At 49.7% G+C, this 15,689-nt stretch overlaps 1 protein-coding gene across 3 annotated transcripts in view; it reads left to right on the forward strand.

Moving 5' to 3' along the window:
- Positions 1 to 1,389: 1,389 nt before the first annotated feature.
- The window catches only part of MYBL2 (MYB proto-oncogene like 2), a 36,680-nt gene continuing 22,380 nt past the window's right edge, over positions 1,390 to 15,689 (forward strand). For 2 of the 3 annotated variants that reach the window (XM_058685681.1, XM_058685682.1), the window contains exons 1-6: positions 1,390 to 1,625; positions 5,059 to 5,152; positions 9,382 to 9,453; positions 10,306 to 10,398; positions 10,601 to 10,821; positions 13,658 to 13,820. In XM_058685681.1, coding sequence (XP_058541664.1) covers positions 1,606 to 1,625; positions 5,059 to 5,152; positions 9,382 to 9,453; positions 10,306 to 10,398; positions 10,601 to 10,821; positions 13,658 to 13,820 — 663 coding nt within the window. In that variant the 5' untranslated portion in view covers positions 1,390 to 1,605. Of the gene's footprint in view, positions 1,626 to 5,058; positions 5,153 to 9,381; positions 9,454 to 10,305; positions 10,399 to 10,586; positions 10,822 to 13,657; positions 13,821 to 15,689 lie in introns of those variants that run through there. The other variant, XM_058685683.1, reaches the window with a different exon arrangement.

The following is a 15,689-nucleotide window of genomic DNA, read 5'->3' on the forward strand; positions in this document are numbered from 1 at the left end:
GGAGTTAAGTAATTTGCCTAAGATCACACAACTAGTAAATGATGGGGCTGGGAATCAAACCCCAGGAAGTCTGGCTTCAGAGCCTGCACTCTTAAATATCATTCGCTAGCAATGAAGAGGGGATGTCCGCATGAATTACTTTATGAAGGAAGTGGGTGGGGGAAGACCTGAATTAATTGATGTGGAAACTTCTGGTACTTAAGATGTCAGTGTTCCTTCTGCTGTGGTAAATGAAGTTTGCAGCAGCTGGCTAGTTTGGCCTCAGGTGCCCAGTAAGGTGGCCTTTTCCTCAGATTTCAGGAAGAGGAATCTGAGACATAGCAGGAGCTAAGAGCTGGGGTTCAGCCAGATTTCCCCAGTCTCCCGTCGCATAGTTCATTTACCTTGCTCTCAGCATTCCTCCCAGGGAGCCCGGTGTGACGTGCCTCTTGGGAAGTACTTGGCATAAATGGCAACTTAAAATGGAAAATCCTTGCTAAGCCTCTAGTAGTTTAAGCACTTGAACAATCCTGGGCCCTGGGGATACTGCGGTGAATTGAGAGGCCACTTGGACCTCAGCGTGCCCATAGTTCGGAGGGAAAAATGCACTAGTCGACGAGAAGATGGTGGGCAGGGAACCCAAAGCATAGATTGGAATTCGGTGCGAGCCGCGGGAAGTGTTCCCGGCCAGATAATGGCCCCACGCAAAGGCAAAAGGCCGGGAGGCTAGCTAGTTTCCTTTGGCTAGGGGCAGGGTGGTGATTTGGCAGAATCCTATAAACCTGATTAGGGAATATTTTACCCTGAGGGAGGGGAGAGAGGTTTTCTGTTCCGGAGAGGAAAGATCGATTTTGCATTTTAGGAAGCTCACTCAGACTGCCGGGAGTTGGACCGAGCGAGAGCCATCGAATTCGAGGCTGGAGAGGAAGCAGGGAGACAGTTCGAAGGCACAGACCCTGCCTAGGTAGGGGTGAGGGGACGGAGGAGAGCCTTGGGAGTAGCGCTTAGGGTTTTGCACAGGCTGTTTCCCTGGCCTGACTCTTCCATCCTTATGCCTCACTACCTTTCCTCAGTCTCCTGGATGGGCAACTCCTGGGCCGCCCGGGACCCACCACATTTGGCCTGGGTCCGACCTCACTCAAATGGCGGCCGGCTCAGGACCGCAAATCCCAAGACCCGCGGCACTCAAACCCGGCCTTCCCGGCCCCACCCCGACGCTCGCGGGACACTCCCCGACCCGCGCTCGGGTCCTTGGGGCTTCAGAGCTCTGGGAGGGTGCGGCGCTCCCCTGTCCGCAGGCCCCGCCCCTGCGCCCGCCCCTCCGGTTCCACCCCCGCACAGCCCTCAGACTCCGCCCCGCGCACTCCGCCCCGCGCACGCCGCCCGCCCGCGCGCCAGGCCCGGGCGGCGCCGACGCGCTTGGCGGGAGATAGAAAAGTGCTTCTGTGCGCGCCGGCGGCGGCCGAAGTGCCTGCGAGCGGCGGCGGGACCTGCGTACAGGCTGACGGCTCCCAGCACGGCCCGAGGGCCCGGAGCGGCCCGAACAGCCGCGCCTGACCCCGGCCCGGCTCCCGCTCCGGGCTCAGCCGGCGGGCGGGCGAGCGCGGCGCGGCCCGGGCCGGGGGGATGTCTCGGCGGACGCGCGGGTGAGTGGAGCCGGGCGGCAGAGGGCTCCCCCACCTTCCCTTCCACCCCGACTCTTGCCCCCACCCCCCACCCTCGCCGTGGCCCCTCCGGGCGGGGCGGGGCTTCCCCGGGAATTGCCGCGTACCGGGTAGCCTGAGGCAGGGGGGCCCGCGGGAAGCCGGGGGGCTCTTGGGGGCCCCTCGCTCTGCTCCCCGGGCGTGCTGGGCCTCGGAGCCGGGGCGGGCGGGGCTCCTGGGACCCGGGCCAAGCCCTGCATGATGTCATTTTGTCTCCCGCCTAATTGCGGGGTGGGGGTGGGACGGCGGTGTCAGCTGCTAGGGCCTTTATCGGGGAGGGAGGCGACCCCTGGGGTGGGAATGTGTTTCTCCCTCCAAGTCGCAGCGAGGGGGAAGCCCAAGCCTGGAGGACTTTTGGTTCAAGCCTGTTTGGATTCGTTTCTGGCGGAGGGCGTTTCTTAACATTAGGGGAAGTACAGAGCACCCCGAACTCTCTCCGGCCTGAGAAGGGGGCCGGGGGGAGGGGACTCTTGTGTGTCCCCCACTCCCGCCCGTCCCAACCTGGGTGTCGAGCTGGAGCTCGGTTTAGTTTCAGAGATCTGTGTCCCTTTTCCACATGAGGAGTTTGGAGCAGCTGGGGTAGAAGGTGAGGGGAAGAGAGACCGATGCGTATCAAGACCGCTCTGGGGCCAAGCAGGAACTGCGGTCTCCATTTTACTTATTCCCCCAGAGAATAAGTGGCAGCGTGGGGCCTGGAACCTCGTGTGTGGGTTCCAGGTCTCTGTCTACACCTGTGTGCCTGGGGCCTGACTTCTGGGCTTTTCATCAGTCTGGGAAGTCCGAGGACAAAGGGGGCCTGCCTGCCCTGTTCCCTCCCTGGAATGGCGCAGCCCTCTTGACCATAACCCCCTCTTCCCATGGTGTTTGCCCCCTCCCGAGGAGGGTGTAGACTTGAGAAACACTCACTGCTGGCCTTCCCCAGAGTTCCTCTCAGCGAGGAAGCCTCTGATCCCTGGGCCGTGGTGAGGGTGCCGGCACGGGTTCTTTCTCCCTCAGGCCACCATTTCCCAGGGCAGCTCCAGTTCCCAGGAGTTTTCTGGTCAGGCACCTGTGGGACCCTGTCCTGATAGGTGGTGCTGGAAATGTTACTCCAGGGAATGACCGAAGCCCCAGAAAACCCCCAGGTCCTCTGCCACTGCTCCCTTAGGGCTCAGTGGAGGACTCCTGTCCCATGTGAGGGGTGATTTCTGCGTCCTGGCACCCCACAGCCCCTCAGCTCGATTCTTGGCCGATTGATGTAACTCTCCTCTGCCACCAGTGCCCCCACTTCCTGCTCAGCTTCTGACTCACCTGGCCTGGAGCAGAGCCCAGAACATCGAAGGGCATAGAAAGGGTGTGTTGGACCTACAGGTGGTTGCCACCACCGGCTTGGTGTCTGCTTTTTCAGCTGGCATTGCAGGGTGAGGGCTTGAAGATGCAGGTCTGCAGTCTGGCTCCGTGGACTTGGCAAGTGGCATAATCCCTATCAGCCTTGATTTCCACATCTGTTAAATGGAGATACTGGGAATGCTAGTGAAGTAGTCGGTTAGCTTCATGTTGATGATAGAAGCAAATTTTATATACTATCTCACAGCATTCTTCCAGCTGAGTTGCTTGTCCCCATTAAAGTATTGGAGCGCCAGGGAGCGTCCACACGTTTCATCCTTGAGGGAACATTTACTGAGCTGCTATTAGAAGCTGGGTGCTGGAGAACCAAAGATGGTTTCTGTTAGACGTCTGGATGCAATTGATTTTAAAGGCAGCTTTATTCTGTTAGTATCTTGTGGAGTTTTTGCTTCCTACTTTGTGTTGGAGGAAGACACCATAAATGGGGTCAGGGAAGACCGGACAAGGCTCAATTCTAGCTCCTTCTGTGACCGATGTATTCCTGGGTTTAGACATTGTCCATTCCTTCTTTTTCTACTTTGAAAAGATTTACTTTAACATTTCTTGTCAACAAGTAGACTTCATGTTTAGTTATTAATTCGAAGACCTGGTCATTCCCTTAGCAAACATTTCTTAAGGTCTTTGGTGGCAACCCCCAAAGGGAGTCTCATTCTGAGACAGGAGGATTTCCAGGGTGTGGGAGCATAAGAGTGACTCTAGGAAGATGCTGAGCTCTTCCTAGAAGGGGAAGGAAGATGGACATGCAAGGAAGTCCTTGTCCTTTTGGAACAAGGCTTGTGCTGTCTTGCTTGTTTGGAAATGGCTTTTCCCACCTATAGACACCTGACTTAGGAATGTGCCTAACAGATGACCTGAGGCAGTCCCACTGACCGGAGTTGGGAGCTTACTAACCTTACCCTGCCTTCACCCCCAGCACCAACATTCCTGGAGGTGGATAGTGTGATTTCCACTTTTGTAATCATTAAACCAGATAAATATGAAGACTTTGGAGGAACTTGAAAAACTGCCTCTTAGAACATAAGAACATCCAGAAATCCGGGTTGCTTGTACTTTGATTTTCTTTTCCATAAACCATGCCTGTGGTAGGCAAGGATTGGAAAATGGACATAGTCACTGAGGATATGTATTTAAAATGTTATTCTCAGATAACCAATATTTCTTGAAATCCTGGTACTTGGTGATTGCATATATCATCAGATTTAATCCTTAAAATAATCCATAAAATTTTAAAAAGTTCTGTCCAAAAGAAAATATTAAAAATTTTTTTTTAATGTTTACAATTTTTTTGAATGTTTATTTAGTTTTGAGAGAGAGGAGACAGAGCATGAGCGGGGGAGGGGCAGAGAGAGAGGGAGGCACAGAATCCGAAGCAGGCTCCAGGCTCTGAGCTGTCAGCACAGAGCCCCATGCGGGGCTCGAACTCATGAACCATGAGATCATGACCCAAGCCAAAGCCGGACACTCAACCGACTGAGCCACCCAGGCACCCCAAATGTTTATTTTTGAGAGAGGGAGACACGGAGTGCGAGCAGGGGAGGGACAGAGAGAGAGGGAGACACAGAATCCGAAGCAGGTTCCAGGCTCTGAGCTGTAAGCACAGCGCCCTATGTGGGGCTGGAACTCACAAACTGTGAGATCATGACTTGAGCTGAAGTCGGACACTTAACCGACTGAGCCACCCAGGTGCCCCTGTGCAAAAGAAAATATTAAATGGGTGTCTGGTTTCAAATATTATAATATTCTTGGTGAAATCTTTTTTTCTTGAAGCTTTTTAAATCATTAGGGTGTTTGTGAAAATAGAAAAATAAAGAAGAAAATAAAAATTGCCCATAACCCTAATTCATTAAAGAATTAAAAAAAGAGGAGTCGGACATATCAAAAGTAGAGCCTAAAAGGCTGCCTCCCCCAAGCCTTTACCTTGAGATCACTGTCCATCCATCACACAGCAGTGTGACACATGGTCTTGACCCTTAGCTTGCTCTCCCTGCAGCGAGGAGCTGGATGAGCTGCACTACCAGGATACAGATTCAGACGTGCCAGAGCAGAGGGACAGCAAGTGCAAGGTCAAATGGACCCACGAGGAGGTGAGTGACACTGAGGGACATTTTAGGGAGGGAGGCTGATGGCAGCTGAGGGGCTGGTCAGAGAACTGAGCCTGGGGTATGTCTGCCTGATGCTCCGTTGGGTATGATGAAGAGCCAGCGGAAGAGGTGGAGGGGTCCTCTGGTTCTCCACAATGCCTCTTCTCAGCACTCCACATGGAGGACTCTCGGGAGAATGTGTCTCAGACCTCAGGGCCAGCAGTTGCTGTTCTTTCTCTTGGAAGCCGGCCTGTTCTGCATCGTGGGCATTAATTGTGCTTCTTGTCCTTTAACTGCTAAATCTGCAACCTCCTCTTTATTATTTTTGAAAATTGTCTTCAGACATCCAGCTCTGAATTGATTCTCTTTTTAGTTAATCAGCTTCCCAGAAGTATAATTTATATATAATCGAATGCACCTTTTAATGGTGAATAGTTCAGCAGTTCTGACAAGTATGTATAAGTAAGTAAGTAAGTACTTACTTACATAAGTAAGCACCACCTCCATTATCCCGGAAAGTCCCCTTTGAGGTCCATCTTCCCTGGCTCCAGGCAATGTCTAATGTGATGTCTCTTAGTTTGAGTTGTTTTACCTGTTCTTGAATGTCCTATAAGTGAAATCATAAAGCTGTATTCTTTTCTATCTGGCTACTTTTGCTTAACAAAATAGTTGCTTGATTCAGCAATTTTTTCGTTTTTGTTATGAATAGCATTCCACTGTATGGGTCTACCACAATATGTTTCACTTGTTGATGGGTATTTGGGCTGGTTCCAGTTTTTGGCTATTGTGGATAGAGCTCCTGGGAGGATTCTTGCCTAAATCTTTTTTGAGGATTGTATTTTCATTTCTTTAGGGGAGATAACTTAAGTATGGTCCTGGGGTAGATATAGGTTTAGTTTCATAGAAACTGCCAGACCTTTTCTAAGGTCTAGTCTCCTGTTCCATCCTAGACTCCTGCTGGCCTTATCTTTTTATTCTGCCTCCTTTTTCCTAGGTATGTTTAATTTAGGGCTCCCCACTCCCCCCCAGCTTTGTGTATGAGTTGTAAAACCTTTTAAAATCATGTTTCTTCAGAGGAGCGCTAAGCCAGCCTTTTCTGTTTATCCCACTGTGGGTCAGGAGCTATATTCAGCTCTTGTAGGCCTAGAAGAACAAATAAATTGGGGCCCCCAGCCCAGAACCGCTCTCCGCTTGAGGTGGAGAGAGAAGACTGCATGGGCCTGTGGATGTGCTTTGGTGATCCCTGGTGCTGGCAGGATCAGTGTGTGCTCACCGTTGTATCTCTCCTTCCCGTGCTAAGGCTCCTAGCACGTAGGAGGGGTAATTGTTGAAATACCTTTAGGAGAGGTTAATGTTGCCCGAAGAGCTCAGGGAAAGTTTCATGGATAAGGATTTGGAAATCAAGTCAGGGAAGAGTACAGAGCGATGGGTATGTAAGAATAGGAAATGGGCTATAGGTGGAGAAAGGCAAGAAGAGGGGCCCTGGTTTGGTTAAAGGGAAGAGTCCTTGAATGGAATGGATTGAATGGATGAAAGATAAGGACGAAAAGATTGACTGAGGCCAAATCCTGAAAGGCCTTGAATGTCAGGCTCAGTGTGTAGGATTGTTGAGCTAGCAGGGTGGAGCCATTGAAGGTTTTTAAAGCAGAGGAGTGACCTGAACGTAGCTGGGCTTAAGGGGAACTAATCTGTGTGTAGGATGGATAAGAGATTTGGGGGGCAATCTGGGGCCTGGAGACTGGTGCTCAGCTGTGGAGACACTGGGACAGTAGGATGGAAGTGATAGCGGGAGGAGGTCCCTGGATCCGGGAGGAGATGGAGGTGAAACAGCAAAGTGTCCTTGCCAGTTGTCGGGACAGCAGTGCTAGAGATGGTTATGAGGACATGGGAAGAAGGGGAGTGTTGGCCTGACCAGGCCGGGTGGCAGAGGAGGGCAGGGTGTTTGGGGCTGGCTCAGCTACAGGATTTTTGGGGACTTTGCCCAGGTGGTGCTGGATGGCACTTGAGGGTCTGGATTTCTGTAGTGGCTTTTTTTTTCTGTCCAGGAGTATGTGTGTGTTAAACATGGAACGTTAACTTTATCATCATAGCCATTTTTAAGTATACAGGTCAGTAGTGTTAAATATATTCCCATTGTGCAACAGATCTTTAGAACTTCTTTATCTTGCAAAATTGAATTTCTTCTTTTTTTTAATTTTTTTAATGTTTTTATTTATTTTTGAAGGAGAGAGAGAGAGCATGAGCGGGGGAGGAGCAGAGAGAGAGGGAAACGCAGAATCAGAAGCAGGCTCCAGGCTCTGAGCTGTCAGCACAGAGCCCGATGCGGGGCTCGAACCCACAAACTGTGAGATCATGACCTGAGCCGAAGCCAGACGCTCAACCGACTGAGCCACCCAGGCACCCCGCAAAATTGAATTTCTATACCCATTGAACACAAATTCCTTTCACCCTTTCCCCAACTCTTGGCAACCATTTTTCTACTTTTTGTTTCTATGATTTTGACTTATTTTATTTGCTTAAATATTTATTTATTTAAGTGATCTCTATACCCAGTGTGGGGCTTGAACTTATGACCCTGATATCAAGAATTGCATGGTCCTCCAACTGATCCAGCTAGGCACCCCAATTTTGATTACTTTAAATATATATATTTTTAGTGTTTATTTATTTTTGAGTGGCGGGGTGGGGGAAGGATCAGGGGAGGGGCAGAGAGAGAGAGAGAGGGAGACACTGAATCTGAAGCAGGCTTCAGGCTCTGAGCTGTCAGCACAGAGCCTGACACAGGGCTCAAACCTGCAAGCTGTGAGATCTTTCCCTGAGCCGAAGTTGGACGCTTAAGCGACTGAGCCACCCAGGTGCCCCAAGAATTGATTACTTTAGATACTTCACATGAGTGGAATCATATAGTATTTGTCCTTTTCTGACTGGCTTCTTTCACCTGTGTCCTCCTCATTCATCTCTGTTGTAGCTTCTAACAGAATTTCCTTATGTTTTAAGGTTGAATAACATTCCACTGTATGGATATACACCATGTTTTCCTTTTTTTCTTTAAAAATTTTTTTTTAACATTCATTTTTGAGAATGAGAGAGACAGAGCATGAGTGGGGGAGGGGCAGAGAGAGAGGGAGACATAGAATCCAAAGGAGGCTCCAGGCTCTGAGCGTCAGCACAGGGCTGGACACAGGGCTCAAACTCACGGACTGCGAGATCATGACCTGAGCTGAAGTTGTACACTCAGCCGACTGAGCCATCCAGGCGCCCCTACACCATATTTTCTTTATACATATGTGTATAAAATACAAAAAATAATTTGAGGAATACTTTCCATACTGAACTGCAACCATTTAAGGTACAATTCAGTGAATTTCAACAGATGTATTACTGTGAAACTGCCTGCACCATCACATTATAGGACATTTCTATTAACTTCTAAACATTCCTTGCTCCCCTCTGATCTCAGACAACCACTGACTACCTTTAGATTAGTTGACATTTTCCAAAATGTCATATGCATAGAATCATGCGGTGTGTACTCTCTTATATCTGGCTTTTCTCATGCATCATCATGATCCTGAGATTTCATGTTGTTGGGAGAGTCAGTCGTGTATTTTCAGGAGACTATTTTAACATCTACTGTCTGCCTTCTAACTACCTGTGGTTCTGCCCAAGATTCCCCATCTCTAGTGCTGCATTGCTGTCATCTCTGGCCTGGGGGCCTCTAATGGTCTCCCTTCCTTCATTCTGCCCTCTTACAACCCCTTTCCCTGAAGCTGCCGAGGTAAACTTCATAATAAGCACATCAGACTGCTCAAATACATCAGTGGCTTTGAGTGACACAGAGGCTCAAATTGATCTCGTGTGGGTCCGGCCCCTGTTGTGCCCCCCAGAATCATTTGCATGCCCCTCTCACTTGCTTCCTGCATCCTATCTGCATTAGACTTCCTTTGAGCCTGTCTCTTGGTCTCCCTCAAAACGCAGTCACCCCGTACCTGTCCATTGGCCCCGAGCCAGCCACAGGGTGGCTTTACTTTTGTTTGTGAGAGCCTTTGATTAGCTCCCTCTGGACTATAATTCCCACAAGGTCAGGCAGCTCTGTTGCTGCCTGTTGCTGTGTCTGTATACCTGGCACAGCGTTGGCACTCCCTACGCGACTGGCCTTTGGGCTGCCTCCATCATGAACGGCTGCTTTCTGCACGTGTACAAGCTGAGCCTTCTCTTTCTGGCGTTGGCAGGATGAGCAGCTGAGGACCCTGGTAAGGCAGTTCGGACAACAAGACTGGAAGTTCCTGGCCAGCCACTTTCCTGTGAGTGCAGCCCCTCGGTGGCCCCCTCCGTCAGAGATAAGGGTTCTGGGTGACCAGACAGTGTGCCTGGGACAGACTTTCTGTCAAGGAGAAGAGGGTATTTCTTACCAAGCTACCCCTGCTCCCCCTATAAAATAAAACAAGCTTTCTAGACCCTTTCTTCCCAAGCCAGAATTTGAGAGCCCCTGTCATAAGCATCTCCACACAGCAGCCTTTGCAGGCCCAGTGGTCTTAAGGCTCTCTGTGGTCTGCAGTATGTGACCAGTGGCACATTTGCATTTCTTCATGCAAGAAGTGCAAAGTCTCAACAGTGAGACTGAAACTGAAGGGAAGTGATACTTTCGTCAGGCTTCCTGGCGAGCATCTCCCCCCCCCCCCAAACAGCTAGAACCTCCTGGGGATGCGGGTCCCCCATATCCCCACCCCTAAGACTGCAGGTGTCATAGGCAGGGGATGTGGCAGGAGCTACTGTGTGGCTCATTTCCTGAGTTACTTGGCAGCTCACGGACCAAGTCAGCAGACCCTTTCTACCCCAGTCCTCGCCTTCCCTGCTTCCATGAGGTCTAAAACCTTTAGGGGACTAATGCTTTCTCAGAAGCAAAACCCCTGGCATATACCACCAGCTTCTATAGGAATTTATGGCTCATGATGGCAGCCTCCTTGTGTTGGGGGATGGGAGGTAACTTTGTACAGGGAAACCCTGTGTGTGGCATGGGGGAGTGCAGTGAATGGTGGGTGAAGGGAACAAGACAGAACCTGTCTGAGGTAGGCATGGCCCCTTAAACCCAGTGCTCAGCCAGGGTCCAAGGCTGCTGTCCTAGGAACCCTAACAGGTTCCTGTTCTCTTCCCAGAACCGCACTGACCAGCAATGCCAGTACCGGTGGCTGAGGGTCTTGAATCCAGACCTGGTCAAGGGGCCATGGACCAAAGAGGAGGACCAAAAGGTAACTATCGGGACAGTGCCTTGCACACAGTGGGCCTTCACCAGAGGATCAAGGGATGATGAGTCTGTTCTGGGGGTCGGCTGGGGTGTCTGACTGGCCCCTCTCAGGGCCATGGTAAGGTGAGGCTCACATGGAGGGAAGGTGCTGTGGTGGGCGTGAGGGAGGGCCATGTCTCCCTGACTTCACAGGGGACTTTTCCAAGGTCATCGAACTGGTCAAGAAGTACGGCACAAAGCAGTGGACACTGATCGCCAAGCACCTAAAGGGCCGGCTGGGGAAGCAATGCCGTGAGCGCTGGCACAACCACCTCAACCCTGAGGTGAAGAAGTCCTGCTGGACTGAGGAGGAGGACCGCATCATCTGTGAGGCCCACAAGGTGCTGGGCAACCGCTGGGCCGAGATCGCCAAGATGCTGCCGGGGAGGTGAGCCGCTGGGGGTCGGGGGCCAGAGCAGGCAGGGATGTTCCCGGGAAGGGAAGGCGTCCTCTGGCCTTTTTGGGGGGATGTACCAAGAGCCAGTCTGATTACTCTGTGGTTGTTCACTTTTCCCAGAAATGAATGAATTCTTCAGATTCTTGCCGGGGGGTGTCCGGGCCTGGCTGTAGACAGTTCTGGAATAGGGCAGGGAGAAGGAGCCTGGGGACCTCCCATTCTGTGTACACATTTCTCATTTGGTCCCTGTTGGAGCTCTGTGCACCATCCCTGCCCTCAGCCAGGGTTTTGAGGTCTTTTTTCTAGAGAATAAACCTCTCTCTTCCTGCCTGTGTGGTCAGGACCAGGACCTAGACATCAGAATCACTGCTCAGTTTTCTATTCCTCGCTGGACCTGATCCCTTCAAGAGGCTCTTGGGTTTCTGGGGAAGCATTGGGAAGACTTGGCTCCATTCTTGCCAGAATCTTCCTCCAGGGTCAACTCCCAGTCTCCTAAGTTGCTTATTGATCCCCTAACTGCTTTCCATCTTCTGGAAACAGAAAAATCTCTTACTTGCAGCTGTGTTCTATCCTGGTCTCTGTGTCCTTGTGCATTTCCCCCATATTCAGTTCTTAATCCTTTGTCTGTTATGGCATTGTGGTCCTGGGAAGGAGAGAAGATAAAATGCCAGATGGTGTATTTCCCCTGAAGTCTGGAATGGTCTAGTTTCAAAATTCAAACCCAGTGTGTTACTCTTCTGATGCTTCTAACACTTGGGTTGAAGACCCGGTCTCTTTCCCAGTGTGGCCTGCTTGTCCTGGCTCATGCCACCAGCCTGGCCTTGATGCACTGTCACCCTGCCTTACCTGTTGGGCTGTAGCCGCTCTGCCCTCCTCTCAGCCCTGCAGCCATGGCAAGCTCCTTCTGAGGAGCTCCTTGTGGTCCTATGTCGTCCTGGAACACACTCAGCGTGTGTCCCTTGTATAGCCAACACAGTCTTCTCCTTCAGTCCCTGGTGGAGGATGTTATTTTCTCAGAGAAGGTTTCTCTCTTTCCAGACTGTGTTCGTTTCCCCAGCGACCTCCCCTTAGCGCCCACACCCGTGTGGTCAGTGCTCTGTCCTGATAGCCTCAGTGGGAGTGTTTGGAGATACACACCCTCCTCTTTTTTTAAAAAAAAAAAGTGTTGTTTTTTTTTGATGTTTATTTATTTTTGACAGAGAGAGACAGAACATGAGTGTGGGAGGGGCAGAGAAAGAGGGAGACACGGAATCTGAAGCAGGTTCCAGGCTCTGAGATGTCAGCACAGAGTCCAACGTGGGGCTCGAACTCATGGACTGTGAGATCATGACCTGAGCCGAAGTCGGACGCTCAACTGACTGAGCCACCCAGGCACCCCCAGGCCCCCCTCTTTGACTGGTGTTCAGTCCGGCTGTTCGTGTCTGTGCACAATTCAGAGGAAGAGCTAACTGTTCACAGTTAGAAGAGCACTCTGCTTGGACCTCTGAGGAAGGAAGTGCCTACTACGTGCCTGCATTTCTGTAATTCTGGTTATGATGTGCTGTACTGCCGAGCTGCCTCGTGCTGCTTCGCACTGCACTGCCGGGGGCTTCCGTGGTGCTGCTCTAGTCCGTGCTTCTGTACTGTGGCTGCACTGCGGGGGGCTTCCGGGGTGCTGTATCGCCCGGTACCTCTGCACGGCGCCACCGCCGTGTGCGCTTCTGTAGTGCTGTTGTGTTCTGTGCTTCTGTACTGATCTACTGCCATGCACTGCTGCAGCTGTACTGCTGTGGGCTTCTCTCCTGCGATACTATTTTAGACTTATCTACTGCTGTACTGCCCTGTGCTCTACTACTCTGCTGCCATGTGCTGCTTCCTGCTTTTCTGCTGGATGCTACATAGTCCTGTGCTACTCCATACTTCTAAACTACCGTGTGCTTTATTACACTTTGTCTGCTGTCCTGTTCTAGATTTCCGTGCCACATGCACTTTTCTACTGCTCTGCTATTCTTTCTATACCAATCTGCCCTTTTGTCACTGTAATTCCCTTACTTCCATACTGCCCTTTTTTTTTCTTCGTGTTTGTATATTTCTGAGAGAGGGACAGAGTGTGAGTGGGGGAGGGGCAGAGAGAAAGGGAGACACAGACTCTGAAGCAGGCTCTAGGCTCTGAGCTGTCAGCACAGAGCCCGATGTAGGGCTAGAACCTACGAACTGTGAGATCATGACCTGAGCCAAAGTTGGACACTTAACTGACTGAGCCACCTGGGTGGCTCCGTATACTCCTGTATTACTCTGTGCTTCTGTAGCATTTTGCTGCTCTGTGCTTTCTACTATTATGTGTGTGCGTCCTCGTGTAGTGTTCAGTAAGTGGTGGAGTGTGAAGTAGTCTCCTGATTCTCCAGAGAAAGTAGCTGAAATTCAGATGACCCGCGTGAGACCCTCTGTGTCATTTAGCTCTGCCCTCTGTGGCCATTTTGTAGTCTGGGAGGTGAACCAGGGCTTGTATTCAAGGCCACTGTGAGCCTCAAAGCGGAGGTCAGCAACCAGGGGTTTGTTTCTAGTTTCTACAGGTGCAAGGTGCACAGAGAAGGGAATGAGAGCTTCAGAAACATTTCAGTGGTGTGATTTTCCCATAGGCCCAATAAAACCTTTGCTTATTTTGTTGAGGTTAGTGGAAATCTGTAAATTGTTGAGGACTAGAAACACGTGTAATTTTATCTTAGAGCTAAGAGACCTCAGAGTCATCAGGCTGAATGCTTGTTTACTGAAGTGGGAACTAAGGTTAGTGACATGCCTGGTGGCACATGGCCTGCAGAGTTCAAAGGCCCCCTGTTGGCCCCTGCAGGACAGACAATGCTGTGAAGAATCACTGGAACTCCACCATCAAAAGGAAGGTGGACACGGGTGGCTTCCTGAGTGAGTCCAAAGACTGCAAGCCCCCTGTGTACTTGCTGCTGGAGCTTGAGGACAAGGACGGCTGCCAGAGTGCCCGCCCCGTGGAAGACCAGGTGAGACAGCGGCCTGAGGCCACTCAGCCGCAGGGCTTGGCTCTGGGTTTGTCAGGTGGCATATTCCTCCAAGACCATCTCGTTTAACGCCTCCTTTCCTTTCCATCTTACTTAGCCACAGCTGTCCATTAGCTCCTACCACGGGATCTCATGTGGGCTACGCCTCTCATCAAGGCCTTCCCTTGTCCCATAATTCTGTGCATACCTGACACCTATTTGTACGCAGGTGAATTACGACAGAACAAGCTGACATGAAATGGAGGATTGGGTTGAAGAGATCCTAAACCTCCTTCTGTCCTCCCCAGCAGCTTCCTTCCTACCTGTGCCCTTTCCAGATTTTTCATACTAAAAGCATGTTTGCAATTTAAAAAATCAGATTTATTGAGGTATAATTCGCATACAGTAAAATCTGTGTTTAGTGTACAGTTCTTTTTTTATTTTATTTTTTATTTTTAAGTTTATTTATTTATTAGAGCATGAAAGTGAGGAAGGAGCAGAGAGAGAGACTCCCAAGCAGACCTCACACCACCCGTGTGGAGACTGATGTGGGGCTCGAACCCACAAACCATGAGATCATGACTTGAGCCCAAGTCAGACGCTTAACCGACTGAGCCAACCAGGCAACCCTGTGCAGTTCTTTTTTTTAAGTTTTACTTTCTCTTTCCTAATATTTTTTTCTTTTTTTTTAAATTTTATTTTTTATTTTTTAAAATTTACATCCAAATGAGTTACCATATAGTGCAACAATGATTTCAGGAGTAGATTCCTTAGTGCCCCTGACCCATTTAGCCCCCACCCCCCGCCACAACCCCTCCAGCAACCCTCAGTTTGTTTTCCATATTTATGAGTCTCTTCTGTTTTGTCCCCCTCCCTGTTTTTATATTATTTTTGTTTCCCTTCCCTTATGTTCCTCTGTTTTGTCTCTTAAAGTCCTCATATGAGTGAAGTCATATGATTTTTGTCTTTCTCTGACTAATTTCACTTAGCATAATACCCTCCGGTTCTATCCACGTAGTTGCGAATGGCAATATTTCATTCATTTTGATTGCCAAGTAGTACTCCATTGTGTGTGTGTGTGTGTGTGTGTGTGTGTGTGTATATATATATACACATATACACACTACATCTTCTTTATCCACTCATCCATCGATGGACATTTGGGCTCTTTCCATACTTTGGCTATTGTTGATAGTGCTGCTATAAACATGGGGGTGCATGTGTCCCTTCGAAACAGCACACCTGTATCCTGTGGATAAATGCCTACTAGTGCAATTGCTGGGTCGTAAGGTAGTTCTATTTTTAGTTTTTTGAGGAACCTCCATACTGTTTTCCAGAGTGGCTGCACCAGCTTACATTCCCATCTTTCCTAATTTTTTAAGTTTATTTATTTATTTTTGAGGGAGAGTAATTGGAGGAGGGACAGAGAGCAAGGGAGACAAAAAATCCCAAGCAGGCTGTATGCTGTCAGTGCACAAATATATTACATATGCAATTGTAGAAATGTAACCAGTGTGCAGATGTTTACATCCTAAACTGCATTCTGGAGCAAACTTTATTGATGTTTTTAAGCTATGTCTCTAATGATTTATTCTTTTTTTCCCTTTTATTTATTTGTTTTCTCCCCTTTTAAAAATGTGTATTTATTTATTTTTGAGAGAGAGAGACAGAGAATCCCAAGCAGGCCCTGCACTGTCCATGCAGAGCCCCATTTGGGGCTCGAACTCACAAACCATGAGATCATGACCTGAACCAAAATCAAGAGTCAGATGCTTAACTGACTGAGCCACCCAGGTGTCCCTCTAATGATTTATTTATTTTATTATTTTTAAAAAATGTTTATATTTTTGAGAGAGAAAGTGCGTGTCCGTG

This window comes from Neofelis nebulosa, chromosome 9 (assembly GCF_028018385.1).
Source record: "Neofelis nebulosa isolate mNeoNeb1 chromosome 9, mNeoNeb1.pri, whole genome shotgun sequence".
NCBI lineage: Eukaryota > Metazoa > Chordata > Mammalia > Carnivora > Felidae > Neofelis > Neofelis nebulosa.